Raw genomic sequence first — 24,960 nt, forward strand, 5'->3', positions numbered from 1 at the left:
ATGCACACATAACATAAGATGGGGAACACGTAGGGACACAGAACATGGCAAAATTTACTTTTCCACACTAAGATGGATTCCACTAACAAACAGTGGTCAAGGTCTTCTGCAGCCGTGTGGTGCTCCATCGGATTTACAGACCGCAGGGATTCAGTTGTACATAATCTGAGGGCCCAATTCACAGAACTAACTTAAGACAAAATCCTAAACTTACTACCATTTTGGTATTCACAGAAGGCACTTACTCATTTTTGTGTTCACGGAAGACAATTACTCATTTCGGTATTCACAGACGTTAGGAGTCCTAAGTTTAGGACTCCTAAATGCCTTCTGTGAATACCAAAAGTCTTAAAGTTAGGATTTTTCTCAGTTTAGGAGTCCTAAAGTTAGGACTACTAACTTCTGTGATTACCGAAATGAGTAAGTGCCTTCTGTGAATACCAAAATGTTTGTAAAGTGCACATTTACATCAAGGGGTTTCTTAGCTCTATGTAGTATTTATATTTACCAAGATCAATTGTACCCATTTTGGGATATGAAACCCTGTCCATGGGGTCTAACACAGAATGATGCCGTGAGTGCAACAGTCCAGTGAACTGTCAGCCAGCGCTGACCTCACACACATACCTGAAACCTATGCCCCCGCTTCTGTTGTGCTTTCGGGTTCCCCACCAGGACTGCCTTCTCCTCTTTTGTATCAAAGGTGTGCCTGCAGTGCATGCAATGAACATGATGCATGCAATGTGCATCACTAGCTGACCAAGGCACAGAGCCCCTCGCCGGCCTTCATTCCTTGAATGTCCAAGCTCATAAGACACCTACACGCACTCAAGGTGAGCGATGTGGGATCTCACAGCCTACGCTGTCTTGGCTTTAAGTGCTGAGGGTCCCTTCATAGAAGGGTGGAAGGATGAACCTGGTTATAGAAGCACCAGACTTAAGGCACTTTAAGAAAACTATGGGTTTAACTTGGGTCTCTTTCTAAAGGATTTGGTGTCTTTTAGGGTGAGCACCATTGTCCCTACTGCTCACAGTTGCACATAGTTGTGGCTAACAGTAGTCACATTTCCTCTCCCTGCTGTTTCCATGAAGAAGACCTAAATTAAGGATTGGTGGGCAGGCGTTTGCCAGTTTACTGGTGTGACACAGGCAACAGGTCCACAAAAAGGCCTAGCTTTGAGTTACCTGTTTCAGAGTTGGGTGTTCTTTCATGACTCTTGGACATTCCACCTGGCAAAGAGCAGGAGAGGGGAAATTTCAACAAGGGCTAATCTGTCCCAGGCAGCCAGTGGGAGATGCTTTCATCTGCCGATAGACATTTGTCTAAGGACTGGAGAAAGTTATGGTCATAAAGTTCTGACATGTCTTCCATTGCACAGGCTCTGAGGACCCTTTTAGAGCATCTGGTATACCCAGGCGGGAGACTTTCTGGAGGAACAGTAGCTATAGTATTAAACAATAGGGCCTCGGTTTTACTTGCTTTTATTCAATAACCCCCCAATGGAGCTTTGAAGTAATCCCGAGTCAGTGTGGTAAGGAGTTCATTGGAAACAAGGATATGAGATGATACTTGCTGTGTTGGTGAGGAAAGAGAGATGGATTCCACGATTCTCATACCCCTCTAGGAGGGAGAGCTGATGTGCAGCGAGGAAGATATGGGATAGGTCCAGGAGAAATATGGCGACCATTACACTTCTGTTGAAACTGGTCTTGATTATGGCAGAGAGAGAGGAGGATGGTTTCACTAGATCCAGCCTATGAGGTCAGGTTAAGGTTCCTCACCCCAGGTAAAGGCTGCAGCATAATCCAGGAGATGGCCATTTCAGAATGTATTAAGCAATGTCTGTCAATAAATGCTGGATCCTGCCATTAAACATAACAGACATGTGCATCAGTCTGTTTAATGGGCACAGACTACCTTTGGAAAAACAGAATTCCCCCTTATGGCGTGAAGCGCCTCTGTACACCTAAGCACATTTAGATGAATGCAGCAACCCTTAAGAGTGAACCTATGATGATGAGACACAACATGAATCCACATGGACCACCCTATAGATTCACACTCTTGCAACTGAGCACAACCGACTGAGAATGCTGCTACCCGTCCACCTGAAGTCCTCTAGTGCCTCATCCTGAGCAAGAAGCGCTACATAAATCCTACTGCACCTACAAAACTATAATCTTTGGAGCGTTCAGATATAAATGTTTACCCATGAAAGGGACTGGTCCACAGAATTAGCCCCCTTAATCTTATACGCTCCCCTTTATTGGGAGAAGCAGCTCTTTGCATTCTTCCATCAGCTCCTCTTGGTGTCACCTTATTCCACCACCCCATGTTTCCTATGTAACCTTAATTCAAGGCCGCCCCCCAGTCCCTTCAGTGCCCCTCCATTCCATCCCCACCCATCTGGTGCTGTACCTCAGCTCTCAGCTTTAAACCATTTGTTCCCCTCAGTGCCCCCCTCATGCCACCTCCACCCACCTCATGCTTATTCTATCCTCTTTGCTGTGCTCTTTTTCTCAACTGTTCCCTTCAGTGCCACCCTCATGTTCCCCCTTTTCTCCTTCTTTGCTTCACCCATTCTCCCACATTGGCTTTAACTGTGTGTAGTCTCCCACCCATTTCCATCAATACCACTCCATCTCAACCAGCACCCATTCTTTGCCTCACCCCTTATCCCATATTTGCTTCAGCTGGAGTCTCTCACCCATTCCCATCAATACCACTCCATCCACCCATCTTTTACTCCACCCATTATCCCACATTTGCTTCAGTCATAGTCAGTCTCCCACCCATTCCTATCAATATAACTCCATTCCATCCAACACCCATTCTTTGCTTCACCCACTCTCCCACATTCACTTTAGCTTTAGGCAGTCTCCCACCCATTCCTATAAATACCCCTCCATTCCAACCAGCACCCATTCTTTGCTTCACCCTTTCTCCCGCTTGTTGTCTTCAGACCCTCATGCCACTTCTTACCCATCTCATATGTCCTCTCCATCTTCTGGATGAACTGTTTGGCGTCGGCTATTTCTGCAGCTTGCGTGACCTCTGACATTGAGGCATTCTGAAGGCCGTAAGTGATGTTGTCTTTGATTGACCCAGTGAAGAGGATGGGCTCCTGCCCCACCAGCGAGATCTGGGAAGACAAAAAAAGTGAAGAATATGAATGTGATAGCGTCTTTATGAGACGGTGTCAACGTTTGACGCTTGTAGAACTCAAGGGACAATACAGGCCCTGGGCATTATCTTGTTAATATCAATAAAGTTGATGTCAATATTAATAACAATACATTCACGTATAAGAACAAAATTGCCTCTTTAATAACAAATTCGCCCATCAACCCCTACTCAGAAATACATAGTTAGGCAGGCTAAGAACCCTGTGATTGACAGTTCACATGTGGGGTGGCACCTAGTAAGCAGACAAACTGCACGAACAGGAAATTCCTGATCAATCCCACAGATAAATGCAGTGACACCGAAATGGTCCGGGTAGAAGTTTCTCAATAAAGCACACAGGGCCGGAGGGTACGCTCGTTTCCAAAGCACAATAAAGTAAAATGCCACATAATGTAACCAACACATTGCCGATCGGTACACAGCACACACACTACACACAGTGATCACGCGCTCCCCATGCCAGACATCTGGACGTGTTACTCACTGGCCGCATTGTGTCAACGCAAGGTCGAGGCCCACCTGGATTCGTCATTGAGTCCACTAACTAATGACTCCAAGGACAGCGGTGCACATTCTTTACCAAAAAAGGCTCGCCAGAGCTACTTTATGGCTTTAAATGAACTGTAGAAGAGCCATGTGAAATCGATTGGAAATTTAGACAGTCCTCAGACCTTACGCCTGTAACTGTTCCCGCGGCCACACAGTTTAATTAACCGAACTGTTACTGTTTTGCCAACGCCTCTTGTCTCTTGTTTTTTAAAAATATTTCTTTTTCAAGCAGCATTTTGATGAGGAAAAAAGAGCTTATTGGTAATTCGAACCCGACTGCAGCCAAAGGAAGAAGACCCCGCCGAGACGGATTTATAATTGCGTATGAAAGAAGGTGAACAGACAGCGCAATTTATTTGAAGTTCTGCTGAATCCTCAGGGAGGTCCATCCTGAAGCAGCTGTCACAGAGGGTAAGAGACCACATCAGGGAGAAGCGTAAAAAGATAACATGAGTGCCCTACCACTGACAGAAATCTGGCATATTACCTCTTTTATATGTCCGAGCTGAGTAGTTGTAAGGCGGCCTTGGAGGCGATACAGCGGAAGTCACCTTTTTATTCCCGATATTCAGCACGCTAGGAAAGGTGGATATTTATTTATTTCTCTAGCCCTTTATGGATCCCAGGATGCTATTTTTGTGTTAGGCTATGCTGATTGAGCAGAGTTGGCACCACAATCTTATTTTTTAGTCTACAAGATTTCTCAGTGCCACCGGTTTCTTAACACTGTTGGTATCTGAAAGAAGTGAGAGGAGTTGTTCGTTTGGACCGCTGGGCGTCATACAGACGGAATGCTTGGCCCCTGGGTGTGATACAGGGTGCGATTAGGACATTCATGGAAAAAGTTTGGACCTGGGAGATTGGGTGTAACTTGCGTTTGGCCACGAGGGGACTGAGGTTCTCGAGTTATTCCTTCTTTCAGCAAACTATTGCTATTATCTTTGTTCTGGATCCAATATCAAAAGACTACCAGGCTCACTTAGAGGCAGATTTACAAGGAACTGACGCATCTGCATAGATGCGTCAGTTTCCTTGCGCCTGCTCCAAATGTCCTTGCACCACCATGGATGTGCTGTATTTATTATGGCTCAAGGATTAACAGATGCGTCAGAAATACTGACACATCTCTTGGCACAAAACTGGCGTATTGCTGGAGTTGCTCACGGAAGTGACGCAACTCCAGCACTGCGCCACAATAGATGAGTGAGTCCCATTCAAAAAGCCCTGTGTCATTCCTTACGCCTGGTCTGAGCAGGTGTAGGGATTTTGACGCAATTAAGGCGTAGAGTGACGCATTTAAATGTTGTAAATTCCACTGCGTCAGTTCTACATGGCTTTGTGCGTGGAAACGTCCAGCCTGTATACATTATACCTGCCGCAGGTATATAATGTGGTGCAGGGCTTTACAATGTGACGCATCTCCCTAGATGCTTCACATTATAAATTGGCTGGATTGTTTGCGCCCTCGTTGCGTCAAAAAATGTGAGGCAATGGCGACGCAAGGGGCTTGTAAATCTGCCCCATAGTCTCTTGTACCACGCAGAGCTTCTCCGGGTTACAGGATAGCATGTGCAAGGAGCGGGCTAAGGGATTCTTAACAAAGTCATCCTTTTTTCTCTATCAGTTCTTTTTATTGTCGATATTGTTGTAAGGCAAATGTGATTTTGTGGCGCTGCTCATTACTGCAAAGTGTGTTTTGTTTTGAGTATTGTGTTTTTTGTTGATGACCAATGTTTCATATTAGGGTGCTGCTATTTTTCAGAAACTGTATTTGATGTCAAGAGTCAATATCATTCAGATACTGTGATTATTGAGCATTGCACTTTTTTCTATGTAACAACTCTTCAAATGCATTGTTATCTGTGTTTATGAAATGTTCATGTTGAATTGTTGATGCATGTGTAGACAGCGCTGAGCTCATAGTAACGTAATCATAAGCAGTAAACCCAGTGTATATTTTCCCCATGATTAGATCAAAACCAAAGAATCCTTAAAACAAGAAGCTAAGGCGTATCTTGTCCTCTAAAACTACCAAACTTATCCTGGAGTCGCCATTAACACACTGTTATGTTTCGTAGAGTACCCCAAAGAAGGTCTGGGTAGTCTGCTGACCCTTCACCTACATTTACTGTACCATTAAACAACATAACCGGTTTTGGTATTGACCTTTTGCCTAGTTAAGCACTGCATAAAATGCCGTGTGGTTTCCCCTCAAAACTAGCCTAATTAAATATGCATGAAGATTCTCGGAATCACAGCAGGATTACCATCTTCTGCATAATAACTATGTATAAGGGTCATCCCTTACGTCATCCTTGGCCGACATGACACAGCAAGGTAGAATACCCTGAGGGTACCTTCTGGGTGTATATATACACCATATATTTGCCAAAGCAGGCAGAGGAGAAAGACTTCCATACACTGACGCAAGACGCTGAGGTTCCTGCACGCAGACACTCCAGCTCGCAGTGGTCTGACATCCCTCACGGGGTGTCCATCTCGAGACCAGGACGGGGTCCCACAATCTCTCACTACAGGTAATGGGGTTGGCTTCAGCCCAGGGGGATTTTTGGCTCTACACCTACATATATGCTAGGTACACTTAGGTACACCTTGTTAGAGTTGCACCGTAGCAGTACGCATTGTTACTGTCTTCTATTTATATGCTTGCATATATTCATTGTTTTTAGCACTATGGTAGAAATCTACCATCCATTTACTCTGTTAGTGTCTATAATCATTTTTATCTGTTTCTGTCTTATGATTGTTTCAGCACACTTATTTTACACTAGAATGACCCTGATTCAATAAATACTTATTGAAAACGTCCCCACCGTTTATTCAAAGTGAGCACGAGTGACTGAGCAAAAAGTACTGTACTATTTCCACAATGCCTGATGGGACAGAGTTGTTCGATAGTTACCAAGCACTATTCTCTCCTTGGTAAGAGGAGTTTACAGTGGCACTGTGAGCTCGCTAGTATACAGGCAAACATACCCGTGGGGTTATCTGGAATCAGTCTGGACACCAATCCCACAGTCTATGTTGCTAAATGTGCAGATCCTATATAGGTTTATAGGAGCTACATGAAAACACATGCAAATCAGGTTCCCCACACAGGCTAAAAAAGTAATAAGATTTTCCAAGAATTGCACACACACGTTTCCCTGACCAAAGGAGGGAACTATTGACACTAACGCAATTGAACACTAAAAACACAAATATAAACCAAATAAACAGGTCAAAAGAAAGACAGGAGAGAGGCATTAATAGAACTATGGACCATCTTTGAGGAGGCCCACATCAGCAGTCTGACACTAGAGATTGCAAACAAGGTGTCCGCACCTCCCCCACTCTCCCAACATTAGGATACTCCAATACACCAACAGCAGATGCCGGAAACTCCCCTGTCGAACGATGAATGGTTAGACCCAGGCATGAGAGGAATCAACAGACCAGCAGGCCCAGGAAATCCCAGTGCTACCCCAGTCCAGTGCAAAGGCTATCAGAAGCTCGACACCCCTTTACTTCGTACCCAACATATAGAGCCACAGCAGCATTGAGAGCACACATTCCTACTGGTTGTTGCAGAGGTCTTGTGAGGGAGGAATGTCAGTAGCCTTGCTGGTGGGTTGGGCGAACTCCTTGATGATGCTGAAGAGTTCTTTACTGTTGTGCGCGTGTGTGGAGATTCTGTCTTCGATCGCTTGTTTCCTCATTTTTCTGATGAGTTGGTGGTGGCTCTGAAGTTGTTGTGGGCTTCTGTGGATTTGGAGTTCCTCCAGGCTTTTTCGAGGTGGCGGCATGTGCGTCTGGACTCATGAAGTTCGGTGGTAAACCATCTGGCTTTCTTGGCGTGTGCAATTGTTGTTCTTCTTGAGGGGGGCAATGGTGTTGGTGCTGTTGGAGATCCATCTGTGCAGAGTTCGAGCTGCGGTGTTGGGGTCGTCGTTTTCCGTGATGGTTGGGGTGGAGTTGCTGAGTGACGAGGTTAGCTGGTCGTCTGTGGTTTTGGTCCAGTTTCTTTGTGGGAGCAGGTGCTGGTGTCTATGGATGGTGGGTGTTCTTAAGGTGAAGTGGATGCATTGATGGTCTGCCAAAGGGAGTTTGGTGGTGTGGCTGAAAGTGATGGAGTTTCCTGTTGTGAACAGGGGGTCGAGGGTGTGTCCTGCTGAGTGCGTGGGTTCAGTCACGATCTGGCTCAGTCCAATGTTGTGGAGGTTGTCCAGGAGAGATGTGGTGTTGCAGTCTAGTTGATTGTTGAGGTGGAAGTTGAGGTCTCCCAGCAGGGTGTAGTTGGTGGATGCGATGACTTGTGGGGAGATGATGTCCATGATGGCATTGGTGAAAGGTCCGCGGGGTCCTGGAGGTCGGTAGATCAGTGTTCCTCAGAGGGTTGTGATAGGGCTGGCCAGTATCTTGCAGTGTAGGTGTTCCATCAGGTCTGTGAGCTCATTGGAGAGGGTGATCAGCCGGAGGGTGGATTTGTGGATAATGGTGATTCCTCCTACCGGGTTGGGTGGGGGGGTCCTTTCGGGAGATCTTGTATCGTTGGGGAATTGCGATGGTGATGTCGGGTCCCGAGGTGATGTTGGTCCAGGTGTCGATGAAGAATGCTACGTCCGGGGTGGTGCTGTCGAGGAGGTCCCAGATTTCTGTGGCGTGTTTGTGGAATGATCGGACATTGAGGAGGATGCATTGCAGGGTCTTCGGTTCGGTTGTGTTCCTGCAGGCGTTGTGCTGGGTCAGTGTTCCTGGTGGTGCTGCAGGTATGCCGGCAGCGGTGACAGCGGAAGGGTCCATGCTTGTCGGCTGGTGATGCAAGCTTGCAGTTGTTGCGGCCTGGGTTGAGTGAAAGGAGTGTCGCTGGGTTGTAGCATTGGTGGTGCAGAGGCCCAGGGTTCCTGGCACTGTCTGCGGTCGAGTCACGGACGGGCGCTGACGGACTTGCCTTTGGTGCGCCAGCGGCCCGTCCGAAAGGGGTCGGGGAGGGCTGGACAGCTGGGAGCCAGAAGTGGGGAGGGGAACTGGCTTGGGCTGGTCGTGCTGGGGGAGAGGTGCCGGGGGGGCAGCAGTAGCGGGAAAAACAGGGGAAGAGCAAGCAATAGAAAGAGGAGGAAATAAAGAGTAAAAGGGTGGAAATGAAAAGAAAAAAGATATAAGGCGTACAAGGATGAGAAGAATAAGGGATGAAACGGAGCAGAAAGCAGAAGAAAAGTGCTGTAGAGAGTGAAAGGGCGAGAAGGCTAAAGGGTAAAAACAGAGCAGAAAGGGGCAGAAAGCGGAACGAGAGAAAGGAGTCAGAAGTCCACTGGACCACCAGGGACAAGGCACAGGTATAACCTGCGGGTGGAGGAGGGCCTCAAACACCAACATTACGGGAGTGCAGTAGCTCAGGAGAGGCCTCACTTAATGGTGGAGCTGCGAGGGTGGGAGAACAGTTTCACTGACAGTAAGTCAGTGGAAAGCACTGATGAGTCACATATAAGTGTAGCGACACCACAAAGGTCCGGAGTGATAGTACCCAATAGAGCACACATGGCCGGAGGGGTACGTGCGTTCCCAAAACACCATAAAGTCAGATGCCACATAAAGTTAAAAAGACATAGCCAATCAGGACACAGCACACCGAGTACATGTGCTCCCCATGTCGGACATATGGACACTTTACCCACTGGCCGCCTTGTGTCCCCGCAAGGCCGCGGCCCACCTGGATACGTCTTCGAGTCCACTAATTTATTACTAATTTATGACTCCAAGGGCAGCGATGTGCATTCTTTATAAAAAAAGGATCACCGGAACTGCTTTATGGCTTTCAATTAGCTGTAAAAAAAAACATCGATTGTAAATTGAGACAGTTCTCAGTCTCGATGCCAGTAACTGTTCTCCCGGCCGCACTTTTTAATTAAACAAACTGTTCCTCTTCCTGTTTTTCTAAATGCCGCTTGTCTCTTGTTTTTGCAAGGTATTTCATATTCAAGCAACAAACTCATATTCATGGACAAATGAAACCTTGCCTAGGAGCCTTCATCAGGCCAAAGAGGACTTCAATGCAGGGCCCATATTCACATCATTAGGCCCAAGAATTTGTTTTGTGAAATGAAATCATGAATCAATTGTCCGTGGCCTTTATTCGGACCAAAAGGGTTAATCGACGGACACTGGAGTTCACAGGCTAAACAGTTGAGGGTTGAGGGAAGCTGTACAGTGAAGGTTGTCAAGAAGCAAGTTCCTGGTGTCTCACCACCTGGTTTACACATTGTGTGCCACATGTCAAAGTCTCTTATGCCCAGACCCATCCACAATAGGGACAGAAGCAATGAAAAGTGTGAGCAGCAGAAATCCGTACGGTGTCCCTGTATAGCCGCATGGTTGCTGATAGTATTCAACGTCTGAGAGGTGAAAGGATAGGGACAAGACAGTTGCCACATAGACTGAACTTTTAAAGTGCTACTTCTGAGAGCCATGCGGTAAACATGAGCAGTCTACTGCTGCGTGGTTGAACAATGCAGTGGAATTATTCTTTATCAACCAACCAGCTGACAGGCTGGCAAGGCTCCGGTCTTGTTCTTTTACAGGACAAAGCCTGACGCGGGTCTTGTTATTTTAATTGGCACAGAGTGGCCCATGCAGGGCAGGTTCATGTACATACACTGGGTGTGCAATCCAGGACAAGGGTCCTTGCAGGGCGCAAGCTACACCCAGGCAGGTGTTGTATACAGAATGGTCTGGTTTTGACCTGGTTCCCTTTCACACCACTTTGGCTTGGTCCTAGTTACAGGCCAGCAATTGGCTCAGATCTAAATTAGATTTACTGTGCAGGGCACAGAATGGCACATGTCTAGATCAGGTTATTTCGCCAGCCATAGGTTCACATAGTCCAGGTCAGATTCCTTAGCAGGTACAGGCCAGGCCAGGTTCCCTTAGAGGTATAGGACAGGTCAGGTTCCTTTGCGGGTACTAGCTTTAGAGGTACAGGACAGGTCAGGTTCGTTTATGGGTATAGGGCAGGTTCCTTTCCAGGTGCAGGTCAGGTTCCTTTGCAAGTGCAGGTCAGATTTCTTTGCAGGAACCGGCCAGTTCAGGTTCCTTTAGAGGTACAGACCAGGTCAGGTTCCTTTGAGGGTACTGGCTTAGTCAGGTTCCTTTAGATGTACATAACAGGTCATATTCCTTTGCAGGTCAGGTTCCTTTGCAGGCCATGTCATATTCCTTCGCAAGTACAGGCCAGGTCAGGTTCCCTTAGAGGTGTAGGACAGGTCAGGTTTCTTTGCGGGTACTAGCTTGATCAGGTTCCTTTAGACGTACAGGACAGGTCAGGTTCCTTTGTGGATACAGGGCAGGTTCCTTTGCAGGTGCAGTCAGGTTCCTTCGCAGGTGCAGGTCAGGTTCCTTTGCAGGAACAGGCTAGGTAAGATTCCTTCGCAGGAACAGGCCAGGTCAGGTTCCTTTAGAGGTATAGGACAGGTCAGGTTCCTTTGCAGGAACAGGCTAGGTAAGATTCCTTCGCAGGAACAGGCCAGGTCAGGTTCCTTTAGAGGTATAGGACAGGTCAGGTTCCTTTGCGGGTACTGGCTTGGTCAGGTTCCTTCAGAGGTACAGGCCAGGTCAGGTTCCTTCAGAGGTACAGGCCAGGTCAGGTTCCTTTAGAGGTCAGGACAGGTCAGGTTCCTTTGCAGGTACAGGCTAGGTCTGGTTCATTTAGAGGTACAGGCCAGGTCAGGCTCCTTCGTGGGTGCAGGCCAGGTCAGCTTCCTTTGGGGGACAGGCCAGGTCAGGTTTCTTTGCAGGTGCAGGTCAGGTTCCTTTAGAGGTACAGCCCAGGTCAGGTTCCTTTAGAGGTACAGGACAGGTCAGCTTCTTTTGCGTGGACAGGCCAGGTCAGTTTCCTTTGCTGGGGCAGGTCAGGTTCCTTTAGAGGTACAGGACAGGCCAGGTTCCTTTAGAGGCACAGGGCAGGTTCCTTTGCAGGTGCAGTCAGGTTCCTTTAGAGGTACAGGACAGATCAGGTTCCTTTAGAGGTACAGGACAGGTCAGGTTCCTTTAGAGGTACAGGCCAGGGCAGGTTCCTTTGTGGGGACAGGCCATGTCAGGTTTCTTTGCAGGTGCAGGTAAGGTTCCTTTAGAGGTACAGCCTAGGTCAGGTTCCTTTGCGGGTACAGGGCAGGTTCCTTTGCAGGTGCAGGTCAGGTTCCTTTGCAGGTGCAGGTCAGGTTCCTTTGCAGGTGCAGGTCAGGTTCCTTTGCAGGTACAGGTCAGGTTCCTTTGCAGGTGCAGGTCAGGTTCCTTTGCAGGTACAGGCTAGGTCAGGTTCTTTTAGAGGAACAGGACATGTCTGGTTCTTTTTGTGGGTGCAGGCCAGATTGGGTTCCTTTGCAGATTCAGGTCAGGTTCCTTTGCAGTGAGAGGCCAGGTCAGGTTCCTTTGTGGGTCCAGGTCAGGTTCCTTTGCAGGTACAGCCCAGTTCAGGTTCCTTTAGAGGTACAGGCCAGGTCAGGTTCCTTTGTAGGTACAGGCCAGGTCAGGTTCCTTTGTAGGTACAGGACAGGTCAGGTTCCTTTGTAGGTACAGGCCAGGTCAGGTTCCTTTGTAGGTACAGGACAGGTCAGGTTCCTTTGTAGGTACAGGCCAGGTCAGGTTCCTTTGTAGGTACAGGCCAGGTCAGGTTCCTTTGTAGGTACAGGCCAGGTCAGGTTCCTTTGTAGGTACAGGCCAGGTCAGGTTCCTTTGTAGGTACAGGCCAGGTCAGGTTCCTTTGTAGGTACAGGCCAGGTCAGGTTCCTTTGTAGGTACAGGACAGGTCAGGTTCCTTTGTGGGTGCAGACCAGGTCAGGTTCCTTTGTGGGTACAGGGCAAGTTCCTTTGCATGTACAACCCAGTTCAGGTTCCTTTAGAGGTACATCCCAGGTCAGGTTCCTTTAGAGGTGCAGGACAGGTCAGGTTCCTTTAGAGGTACAGGACAGGCCAGGTTCCTTTGCGGGGACAGGCCAGGTCAGGTTCCTTTGCAGGTGCAGGTCAGGTTCTTTTAGAGGTACAGGACATGTCTGGTTCCTTTTGCGGGTGCAGGCCAGATCGGGTTCCTTTGCAAATTCAGGGCATGTTGCTTTGCAGGGAGAGGCCATGTCAGGTTCCTTTAGAGGTACAGGCCAGGTCAGTTTCCTTTACAGGGAGAGGCAAGGTCAGGTTCCTTTGTGGGTGCAGGTCAGGTTCCTTTGCAGGTACAGCCCAGGCCAGGTTCCTTTTCAGGTACAGGCCAGGTCAGGTTCCTTCACAGGTGCAGGCCAGGCCAGGTTCCTTGGCAGGTACAGCCCAGGTCAGGTTCCTTTTGAGGTACAGGACAGGTCAGGTTCCTTCGCAGGTACAGCCCACTTCAGGTTCCTTTAGAGGTGTATGCCAGGTCAGGTTCCTTTGCAGGTACAACCCAGGTCAGGTTCCTTTGCGGGTACAGGCTTGGTCAGGTTCCTTTAACGGTACAGGACAGGTCAGGTTCCTTTAGAGGTGTATGCCAGGTCAGGTTCCTTCGCAGGTACAACCCAGGTCAGGTTCCTTTGTGAGTACAGGTCAGGTTCCTTTATGGGTCAGGGCAGGTTCCTTTGCAAGTACAGGACAGGCCAGGTCCTTTTAGAGGTATAGGGCAGGTTAGGCTCCTTTGCAGGTACAGGCCAGGCCAGGCCAGGTTTTAGCTTCCTTTGCAGGTACAGGCCAGGTCAGGTTCCTTTGCAGGTACAGGCCAGGTCAGATTCCTTTGCAGGTACAGGCCAGGTCAGATTCCTTTGCAGGTACAGGCCAGGTCAGGTTTCTTTGCAGGTACAGGCCAGGCCAGGTTCCTTTAGAGGTACAGACTGGTCTAAACTTGATTAGGCTCCACTAAAAGGCATAGGTTGACTTTGAGGAAGGCAGGTTTATTTATACGGTGAAGCCCTGACCTGCCTCTCTTTTCTCTTTTTATTGTATTTCATTGACAGTATTCAAACAGTAACAATGGTTAAGAGCCTACAGTAAATAGCAGTGTGTTGTGCTGCACTATAACATCTTAAAGTAATACAGAGCAGGGTATTATAGGACACGTGACACAGCACATAGATAGTGAGCAGTTCACAGCTACGTTGGGCTGCAGTTACCTGCTGGTGCTCTGATTCAACGCGCTGTGGCACAGTCCATGTGGGTCCCGTCAGTGGCAATGGAGCTCTTGCCATGTGGGGATACAGGTGAAGCAGCGCCTCACAAGCTCTCCTGGGGGACGCTGGTCGCTGCTAAAATGTAATAACAGAGATATCCCCATACGCCTTGGTCTGGCGGCACGTGGCTGCAGCTCTGCACTCTACTCTAGCCGTTTGTTATAATAAGTCATGCCCGACATCTAGCTCCACTTAGTGGGGGCTCTCCCTCGCTCCCAGCACTTGGGAGACCTGGGGGCTTATTTACGAGACTCGTGTGCCACTTTTGGTACCGCTCCGGTGGCACAAATGACAAATGTATATCTAGGAGTCCACGCAAAGCCACTATTCGTGACTTCCGATGGCCTCATAGATATAGAGTGAGGCAAGGCAGCACAAGTTGCTGCGCTGCGTTACCCTGCCGTGGGTAGGCGTTCCATGAGTGTTGTGCAGGGTGTTCCCATGCAACACCCATAGATTTTGACACAGCCCCAGATTTACACCATCACATAAACCTGGGGAAACGGTAAAACCATATGCCTCCTGAGGTGAGGCGTAACAAGGAGATTTTTTTTGTTTCTTCTCATTATTTCCTCTTTCTATGTGTGCTGCAGAAAAAGATCCTAAGATTGTTTTTGTGCAGGAAGGTGCCACTTCCTGCACAAAAACAATCCTGCTGTGAACACAGGCACCCTTGCACCATGGTGCAGGGGGAAAGGACAGGAGTGCACTGATTTGGATAAAAATGGGGCATTCCTGTCCTTTCACTGTGACGTAGGGTTGGGCAGCCTAATCCCCGTAAATAGGGGCCCTGGTGTTTATCTAACAGTAGCGTCAGGGTCATCACTTTCCTGGTCTCCACTGCAGTAGGTGCCAGTCATCCCAATTGTGCAATTTTGGATTAATTGGCAGGTCCTCACCCGCTGTAGTAGATAGCGAGTCCATCACTTCCCTCCAGCATCGAAGTATGGAGGGGCAATGCACAAAGTAAATGTAAATTGATACTTGTATAGCACACTACTCACCCACAAGGGTCTCAAGGCGCTTGTACGAATACCACTGTGGAACCCATCGTGGCTTTCCCTGTGAGGCGTCCACTCCTGGGCACCCCAAGGTGAAGCCAGGCATCCTTAGCGTTGTGGGGGCCGTTGTGGAGATTAAGCAAGCTATTGCCCAGTGTTGCAGAGTGGGACTCCATGATTGGAATAGACACCGAGGCGAGAATTATCAGGTCCGTGGAATTTTGAGCCCAAGACCCGCCGAGGCGGGGAATTGAACCCTGGTCCCAGGCTAGACCTCTGCATCAGGGTCTGCCGCTCTAACCATTGAGCCACACTTCTCCGATCTAGCTCCTTCTCTGATTCTAGCTCCCCGCATTGTGCGTCTGTAGAGTTTGTAATCAATTCAATAATCTTTATTTCGGTTTGGTTGAAACCATAAAAGATACACAATAACAATTCGTACACAATGGTTAATAAAACACAAATACAAGAACAAAACATTCCACAGGTACCCCTTTTGACAATATGTAAATACTGAAAAGATCACAGTTTAAATACAAAATATTAAATAGAGTAAAACCGGCAATCTATCTAACAGGTTAAAAATATGATAATATATGCTAAACTTAGTTTAGTATACCTGGAACGTTTGAGGGGAATATTAAGACCAAATAGGGTTGAGAAGAACCGAAGACTAGAGGGGACTATATATACATCATATAAGTGCAACTTTCCCGAGTAGGTCTAATCAAAAAGTGCAGGTGCTTTAAAGTGCTAGTTGAACACTCTATTATCAGGTATGCTAACAGTACATTCTACTTGGACTCTCGGCAGTTTCTAAAGTGCAAATGCAGGGTTAATAAGCACCTTAATTCAAGATTACACATGTGTTTCAGACTACTAAAATTTCAAGCCTTTCTTTCCTCTTATTATGCCAACATCAAACAAATATCTACTGAAAACAATTTTCTGGGAAGTGTTGGTTTTCAATATTCTTTCTGCCTCAAGACAAGACCTAGTGCCCATGTTTCGACAGATAGGTTTAATCCATTTCTGTTGGAAAACGAGGCAGCATCTGTGAGGCCTGCACAAATAACATGACACATTTGTCCTTCACTGGGAACCAAACACCCTAGGGCAGCGCCTGACTCTCAGAGGGTAGCGTTGCAGAGCAGTCTGAGGCTTACTCAAGGGAGGTGGTGTGGGCTAGTAATCGCCATTTGCAGGTGCGCAAAAATAACACTCAATAATTCATTGTGCAGTCTGTACTTTGCTTTAAAAAAGTAAGAGTACATTTATTAAACACACACACCACTCAATACTATACACCAATTTACAAATATACATAAGCTGTTGGAATTACTTTGTGACATTGCTTAACATCTCCACCTCTCACGCAGGGGGTAGGGGTCTAGTACCACCACTCCTACGTATGCACATCATCTTGCCCCCAATGCAATTAGTTGAATCTATTCTGGAGTGAGGGCCCTGCGCACTGGCACCATCCCAGTGGCGTCCCCCTCCCATTACCTCAACAAGCATTAAACAGGGATACACCTGCCTTGTAGACACATGACCCTGACCAAGCATCTCCTACTGACCCTAAAGTATACACCTCTACATCTTAAGGGCTAACAGTCTGGGGTCTTCACCTAAGCGCAGCAGCAAGACTACATGTTTACGCACACTTTAGAATGACAGTACTCAGCACATTTGGATATCATTAAAAATGCATTGCAATTACAGCCCCTAAAGGCATCACAGATGATCACAGGATTAAGTTGTAAATACCGTCAGACACCCTAGCAGGAGTGTCTAGCCACTTAAATCCACTTTGCTTGTGACATCACCTTACACCAGTACTTCACATTGGACATCAGTCCCTCTAAAAGAAATAACCAATAATAAATGTATTTCAGTGCAATTACGCCATTTCACCTCCAGGGGATGCCCTTCTCGAGACATCTCCAACTCAGCCCTTCAATCTTTGATGCACTTCTCAATGTACCCCCAGCTGTAGAAGGAATATGCTACTTACCAGTATGCATCTGTTCTTGGCATGTAGGGCTGCTGATATTTATATCTATGCCTAGATCGCCGCCTAGTGTTGGGTCCGGATGATTGCACATTGTTGTCCTGGAAGAGTCTTCGAAGTATCACGAGATAGGTGGCTCCTCCCTTGGACTACAGTGCGCATGGGCATCCCCTCCATGCTCAGATTGTTTTTCGCCGTTGTGGCAGAGATGGAGTATGATATAGTAAGTGATGACCATGCGTTAGAATAAGTGTGAGTGCTACAGCTGCGACAGGCACCGGGGAGGAGGGCGGGCGATATAAATATCAGCAGCCCTACATGCCAAGAACAGATGCATACTGGTAAGTAGCATATTCCGTTCGAGGCATGTGGGCTGCTGATTTTATATCTATGCATAGAATAAATAGTAGTACCCTCCTTAGCGGCGGTTGCCTGTGCCAGCTGCAGCAGTCTGAAAGAGAGTTCTGAGAACAGCCTGACCTACAGCAGCCTGCTGTTTTGAGTGTCCATCCACGCAGTAGTGTTTGGTGATTGTGTGTATGGTGGTCCATGTAGCTGCTCTACATATGTCCTCTAGAGGAATGTTACCTAGGAAAGCCATGGATGCCCCTAATTTGCGTGTGGAATGCGCTCTTGGGGGAACTGTTAACGTGCGTTTAGCCTTTTGATAACAGATCTGGATGCACTTAACAATCCATCTGGCTATACCTGATTTAGAGATGGGGTTGCCTTTGTGCTGTGGAGAGAAGGCAACGAACAGTTGTTTAGTTTTCCTGAAGTCTTTAGTCCTGTCTATGTAATACAGGAGAGCCCTCTTAACATCAAGTGTGTGCAGTGCTCTGTCTGCCACCGAATCAGGATTGGGGAAGAATACAGGTAGTTCGATAGTTTGGTTTATGTGGAACTGTGACACTACCTTGGGCATAAACTTGGGGTTGGTGCGGAGCACAACCCTATTAGCATGAATTTGAATGAAAGGCTCCTGAATAGTGAGGGCTTGTAGCTCGCTAACACGTCGTAGCGACGTAATCGAGACCAGAAAAGCCACTTTCCATGTGAGAAATTGTATCTCACAAGAGTGAAGAGGTTCAAATGGTGGGCCCATGAGCCTGGTGAGGACTATGTTGAGGTTCCAGACCGGCGAAGGCGGATGTCTTGGAGGAATGACTCGTTTTAGGCCCTCCATAAAAGCTTTATTGGCTGGAATTCTGAAAAGGGACAGGTGCTGTCTATTTTGCAGATAAGCTGCCATAGCAACTAAATGTATCCTGATGGAACTATACGCTAGATACACTTGTATAGGTGCAGCAAGTAACATATGATGTTTTGCGTGGAAGCATGAAGCGGATTTATGTTATTATTGGAGCAATAGATAACAAAACGCTTCCACTTTGCCGCATAGCAGGCCCTGGTGGTAGGTCGCCTAGCCTCCTTTATGATGTCCATGCAGTCAGGAGGCAGGTCCAGGTAGCCAAACTCTATGACCTCAGGAGCCATATTGCTAGGCTCAACTGTTGCGGATCTGGGTGCTGAATGTCTCCATGGCTCTGAGTGAGGAGACTGGGCGTGAGTCTTAGGCGCTGGTGGGGAACCACGGAAAGTTCTAGAAACGTGGTGTACCACGCCTGCCTTGCCCACGTTGGAGCAACCAGGATGAGCGTCATGGAGTGTTGCCTCAGTTTGCGTGCCACTAGCGGTATGAGTAGTGCTGGAGGAAAGGCGTACGCAAATTTGTTCGACCAGTTCATCCATATCGCATTGCCCTGAGACTGCGGGTGTGGGAACCTGGCGGCGAAGGTGCGGTATTTTGCGTTTTCGTGTGTGGCGAAGAGGTCTATCCCCACCTCTGGAAATATGGCTGGAGCACTGAGGGGTGTATCTCCCACTCGTGCATCTGATGGCTGTGTCTGCTGAGCAGGTCCGCCATCTGGTTGTCCTTGCCTGGGAGATGTTCCGCCATGAGGAACATGTTCCTTTGAATGGCCCACTTCCACATGCTCTGGGCTAGATGGGACAGCTGTGGAGAGTGTGTCCCTCCCTGCTTTTGGATGTAATACATCTCAGTCATGTTGTCCGTCTGGATCAGCATCAGCACGACTTTGTTGCAGAGATGCAACTTGAATGCCTTCATTGCCATGAAGATTGCCATCAGTTCTAGTAGGTTGATGTGCATCTTCCGCTGCTGCGGTGTCCATAGTCCCTGCACTGTATAGTGGAGGACATGCGCTCCCCAGCCCGGGAGAGATGCGTCCGTTGTCAGCACTATCTGTGGCACAGGCTCTTGGAACAGTCGTCCCCTGCAAAGGTTGTGTGTGTTCCACCAATGCAGAGAGTTGTATGCACGACTGGTCACCAACACTAGGTCTTTTAGCTGCCCATGAGCCTGGTTCCACTGTCGCGCTAAGCATTCCTGAAGCGGACGCATGTGTAGCCTTGTGTGGGGGACTATGAAGATGCAGGAGGCCATCATGCCTATGAGTTGCATGAACACCTGCGCTGGGAGTGAGTGTTGTGGCCTGAATTTTTGAATCAACACTTGCATGCTGTTGACTCTCGCTGCGTTTGGTTGCGCTGTGGCAGCGAGCGTGTTGATTTCTGCGCCCAGGTACTGCTGTACGTGTGCGGGGTGAAGATGGGATTTTTGGTAATTGAGCGAAAAACCCAGACTTTGTAGGAGGTGAATTGTGCGGGACATGTGGTCGGCGCACTGATGGGCTGACTTTGCCTATACCAGCCAGTCGTCCAGATACGGATATACATGGACGTGTTGTCTTCGAAGATGCGCGGCTACTGTTGCTAAGCACTTCGTAAACAGTCTGGGGGCAGTAGTGCCCCGAAAGGCAGGACCTTGAACTGGTAATGCTGTTTGTTGATGGTGAACCTGAGATATTTCCTGTGACTGGGGTGAATGGAAATGTGGAAATAGGCATCCTTCAGATCTAATGTTGCTGGAAAATCTCCTTGACTGAGCAACGGCAGAACTTGCTGCAGCGTGAACATGTGAAAGTGTTCTGAGCGGATGTATTGATTCAGAGGTCTGAGGTCTAGAATGAGCCGGAGAGACCCGTCCTTTTTTGGGATTAAGAAGTACAGTGAGTACATCCCTGTACCCTGTTGTTCCAAAGGCACGAGTTCTATGGCGCCTTTTTGCAGCATGGAGATGACTTCTTGCTGCAATAAGTACATGTGCTCGCCGGACATAGGACGGTGCCTTGGGGGTGTGTTGGGTTGAGTGGAGGTCAGTTCTAGACAATAACCGTGTTGTCTCACCCACCTGTCTGTGGTAATGCTTTCCCAGACTGGCAGGAACTGCTGGAGTCTCCCCCCGACCGGTGTTATATGGTCGGGGGGCAGTGACAAGGCGTCACTGCTTGTTAGTGGCTGAGGATCTGGTATTATTATTTCCACGTCCTCTGCCCTTGCTGCTGTTCCCACGGTATTCACCCCTATTGTTCTTGTTATAGGTGGATTGTGTGCCTCCCTTGGTGTATTGAGCTTGTTGCGACGCTTGACCCCTTGAAGCTCCCCTGTTACCGGAGCGACGAAAGGAACTGCCCCATAACTGCTGAGACTGCAGAGCTCCCATGGATTTCGCAGTTTCAGTATCCTTCTTAATTTTTTCAAGAGTGGTGTCTACCTCCGGACCAAACAGGAAGTCAGGATTTACTGGTTGATTGAGCAGGGTAGTCTGGATCTCCGACTTAAATCCAGAGATGCGGAGCCAGGCATGCCTCCTAAGCATAACGCTAGTGTTTATGGCCCTAGCTCATGTGTCGGCTGCATCCAACGCGCACTTAATGGACGCGTTGGAGATTAACTTCCCTTCTTGTATAAGCATTTCTGCTCCTTCCTTATAAGTGTCTGGTAGGTGTTGCAGTAGCTGCTCTAAAGTGTCATAGTGTGCCCTGTCATATCTTGCTAACAGGGCTTGGGTATTGGAGATTCTCCAAATATTAGCAGCTTGAGCCGCTACACGTTTTCCAGAAGCCTCTAAGATCTTGGATTCTTTGTCCGGAGGAGGAGCATCACCCGTTGTCTGAGAGTTCGCTCTTTTGCGAGCACCACTAAGGAGTCCAGTGGGAGTTGGCCCTTGATGTAGGTAGGGTCTACGGGCGCAGGCCGGTACTTCCTCTCAATCCTTGGGTTCACCACCCGTGCTTTAGTGGGCTCTTTAAAAATGTCACTTGCATGTTTGAGCACACCCTTGAGCATAGGGAGAGTTTTTACAGATCTTTCTGATGTGGAGAATGTATCAAAAAGAAAGTCTTCCTCCACGGGGTCAGCGTGCATATCCACGTCATGGTTATGTGCCGCCCTCTCAATCAGTGCGTTGAACGCAGCAGTGTCTTCAGTAGGCGAAGGCTTGACAGCATATGAAAGAGTATCAGGGGTGGTGTGAGGGTCAGCAGGGTCCACGGTGTCAGCCCACGGCTGGGACTCATCCTGATCAGTATCAATGGGATAGTTGAACTGGTCTTCATTGTCCCCTCCTTCCACATCCTCAGTGGTATATGTGGGAGAGTAGGCATATTCCTGACCATATGACTGCACGGGCTCAAAAAGTATAGGAGAGGTGGTAGAGTCTCTCTTTTTTTTCAGCGGTATCCTATGATGTTCCATAGGTGCGTCAGGCCTGATCTTATGTTTGTAAACTGTAAGTCTACCTGACTCGGAGTCGATGTATAATTTCGACTGGTTGTCGTGGGACGGTGGCTGGAACACAGCGTCTTCCGTCCGAGGCTGAGCGGATGCAGCAACTGACGTCGACTTGGCGGATCCGGTAGCCTGTGCATGTTGAACAGGTTTAGGCCATGCTGTTGGGGGTAGTCCGAACTTTATCGGTGCCGTAAGCATCGGCGACGGACTGACTGCCTTCGATGGAGGCGGTGTCTTCGATTCGACCGACTTCGACGGTTTAGTGCGTTTGAGGCCTTGCGTCGAGTCGAGCTGTTGTTGGGTTGCAGGAACGCCCTTGTGCTTCGACGCAGTAGGGTCTTTTGATCCGACTTTTGGTTTCGGGTTGAAGGCCTTGACCAGCAGCGGCTTTTTCAACTTCGGATCGATGGTTTTCCGGGCTTCGAGTCCTTCGGAAGAGCCGCCATCTTTGGAGCCGGAAGTCGACGCCGACGGGAGCGTGACGTGCTTTACTGTAGACACAGGCGTAGTCGATCCGATCTTCGGTTTGACGCCCCCTTTCGACCCCGAGGGGTCGATCGCATGTTTGGACTTGGAAGGTTCCGAAGTCGTCGAGCCGATGGTTGTCTTAACCAGTGTCGGTTTGGATTTCATGTCTTTTTCTTTCGGTTTCGATTTCTCCACTGAGCGTGGCCGATCGACCGAGGGCTCTTTGGAAATGTTCGTAGTTGGGCCTTGAAGCGGGACTATAGAACGGTGTTGAAGATCTTGGCTAAGGCCTTCCGGCGATGCCTCAACCTGAGCCGTGGAAGAGTCTTTATGTGGCCCCGCTACTGCGGTTAGGCCTAGCTCCTCGCTGGAGTCGTCGTCGACGGCTCCGATAGGTTGTACGTCGTCTCCTACCTCGACGATGTCTTCATCATGGACGTAGAGATCTCCCCCGTCCTCGTTGTAGGTGGCGTCGGGCTCCGACGCAGGATCCGAGAGTTCCGGATCCTCTTCTTGTACATGTTCTTCGTCGTCACCCCCGAAGATGTTTTCTGGGTCTGGTGCCGAGTCTCGCGCTGACTGTCGTGCAGCGCGTTGAAGACGGAGAGTTTTCTTCGACCTGAATTTCGAACAGGCCATGCAGCTGGCCTCGTCGTGGTCCGGTGAGAGACATTTGTTGCACACCGGGTGCACGTCCATGTGTGGATATTTTGAGTTGCAGACGGGGCAGCGCTTGAACGGACTCCGTTCCATCGTCGATCGTCGAGGGGCCTTTGGCGTCGAAAGGCAAAAGTCTTCCGAAGAACTGGAAAGGTAAAGGCACCGAACGAAAGACAATACCGACGCCCCTAAGGCCTTTTGGCCTCGAAAGAGTAACTTTTAATATAAATTCCGAACGTGAGTTAAGAAGTACATCCGAACCCAATGGCGGAAAAAAACAATCTGAGCATGGAGGGGATGCCCATGCGCACTGTAGTCCAGGGGAGGAGCCACCTATCTCGTGATACTTCGAAGACTCTTCCAGGACAACAATGTGCAATCATCCGGACCCAACACTAGGCGTCGATCTATGCTTAGATATAAAATCAGCAGCCCACATGTCTCAAACCAAAAGTTCCAGCCTAGGAGGTGATGCAATCTTCGCTGAGAGTTGAGGGGTTATTCTTTTTAAATCCTCAGGAAACTTAGGGTGGGACTTAGCTTTGTGCTGGGGGCGAGACTGCGCTGCTCCAGCAGCTCCCCCGAGCACCTTTTCACACTCATAGGTGACCCCTCTCCTCTGGGGGGCACCAAAACGCCAAAAACAATCCATTCCTCATGCCTTGCAAGGCATCATGGGGCGCTTCAAGCTCCTGCCGCTTTCTGGGGCCTCGGTGGGGGGCCCGGTCCCACCTGGACCCCGGGTAAGGGTATGCGACGCGGGGAGCCCACACCCGGCCGCTCCGCGCTTTGGTCGGGGGCCCGGTCCCACCCGGGCCCCTGGCTCCTCCTTCCTTGTTCGGGGCCCCGGTCCCACCCGGGACCCCCGCAGGCTCTCCACGTTGGAGGGCAGTCCCCGGGACCTGACTCACCCCGGGGGCCTTTCCTGAACCAGTGGCGGAGCCTCACGCGCTTCGCCGTCAGGGGGCCACAGGTCCAAGGTCGCTCACCTTCTGGGGGCCATATCTCAGCCCCTGGAGGTCTGATCTGCCCCATTTTTGCATCTCTTGCTTCTGGCAGTGCCCCCCAGCCACTGGGAGCACTCTCCTTCACTCTCTTGGTCTCCAAGAGGGTGCACTCTGCAGGGAGCGGTCTGCACTGGCTCCCTGTGCCAGCCTTTCACCTGGCTCTACTCCTGCGCCTTTTTTCTCCCTGCGCAGAGGCCCCTGCTTCTGCGCAACGGTCCTGCGCGCTTCTTCTGGTGCTGTTAGGGGCCTGGGTGACAGTCAGGGGGTCTCTCCTTCCAACTGCCCATTGCCAGGCTCCAGCACCTTCCACCTCAGCAGACCACACCCCAGAGAGAGCTTCTCTTCCTGTGCAAGTACTTTTTAAAAGTTGAGTAGGGGGCTGGCAGAAAGTCTCTGTGGGTCCTATCAAACAGCGACACATCACTTCCCTGCCCCATGCTCCCTCCTTCTTGTCCAGCCTCTGGGTTTGTTCAAAATAGAGTCATCCAGTGTCTCTGGCCACATGGCCTCTGAAACCCAACTCTTTCCTTCTTGGTGCAGTCTGGTGCCTGGCACCCAGTGACAGCTGCTAATGGATGAGCCTGTAGCCCCACCCATCTTCTTCTTTGTGGAGAGGAGGCCCTAGCTTGTGGAAGAGAGGTTATCAATCCATCCAGCTGAGGTCAACCCTCAGCCTGGGTCGGGTCATGGCTGGCTCAGAGAAATATGACAGTTCTGTATGACCCAAAAGCAGTACAAATATGACTTTGGACTCTCCAGAATACTTATTTTCACCTACTCTACAATGGACTTTAGTGCGTGTCTGGAATCTGTAGGCCTTGTGGAAGTCCTTTTAGCCATGGGCTTCACATCCCCATAGGGGAATAATGAGGTGAAAACAGTAAAACACACTGACTTTCCCTGGCATGTTCCTTCCCAGGGTATAAAGCCTATTCCATGTCACCACCCAATTCTGCATACGTCCTGCCACACCATTCACTCTGTAGCTGCTCCTGGACTGCGCACGCTCGGAATCTCCCTTGCGCAGCTCCTACACGTGTGCACACGCAAGTACACCCGTGTCTGCATGTAACCAGCACGGTGTCCCATACTCCAGCTACTGCGCAGCGGCCTAGTCAACCCAGGCGGACACCAGTAAAATCTCCATGCAGTCTCCTTCATTATGAGTTCACTGTGGCTGAGTCCCAGATTATGAGGCTCCCCCACAGTAAAAGCTCAACAGTTAGGTGCTTAAAAAGCG

The 24,960-nt window shown here is 49.1% G+C and overlaps 1 protein-coding gene across 1 annotated transcript in view; it reads right to left on the minus strand.

Annotated features, from left to right (window-relative positions):
• LOC144752890 (antigen peptide transporter 2-like) overlaps window positions 1-24,960 on the minus strand; it is a 141,776-nt gene that overhangs the window by 21,978 nt on the left and 94,838 nt on the right. The window contains exon 9 of the mRNA XM_078640716.1: window positions 2,984-3,143. Within this exon, the coding sequence (XP_078496842.1) occupies window positions 2,984-3,143 (160 nt within the window). The remainder of the gene's footprint in view (window positions 1-2,983; window positions 3,144-24,960) is intronic.

Source organism: Lissotriton helveticus, chromosome 5_1 (assembly GCF_964261635.1).
Source record: "Lissotriton helveticus chromosome 5_1, aLisHel1.1, whole genome shotgun sequence".
NCBI lineage: Eukaryota > Metazoa > Chordata > Amphibia > Caudata > Salamandridae > Lissotriton > Lissotriton helveticus.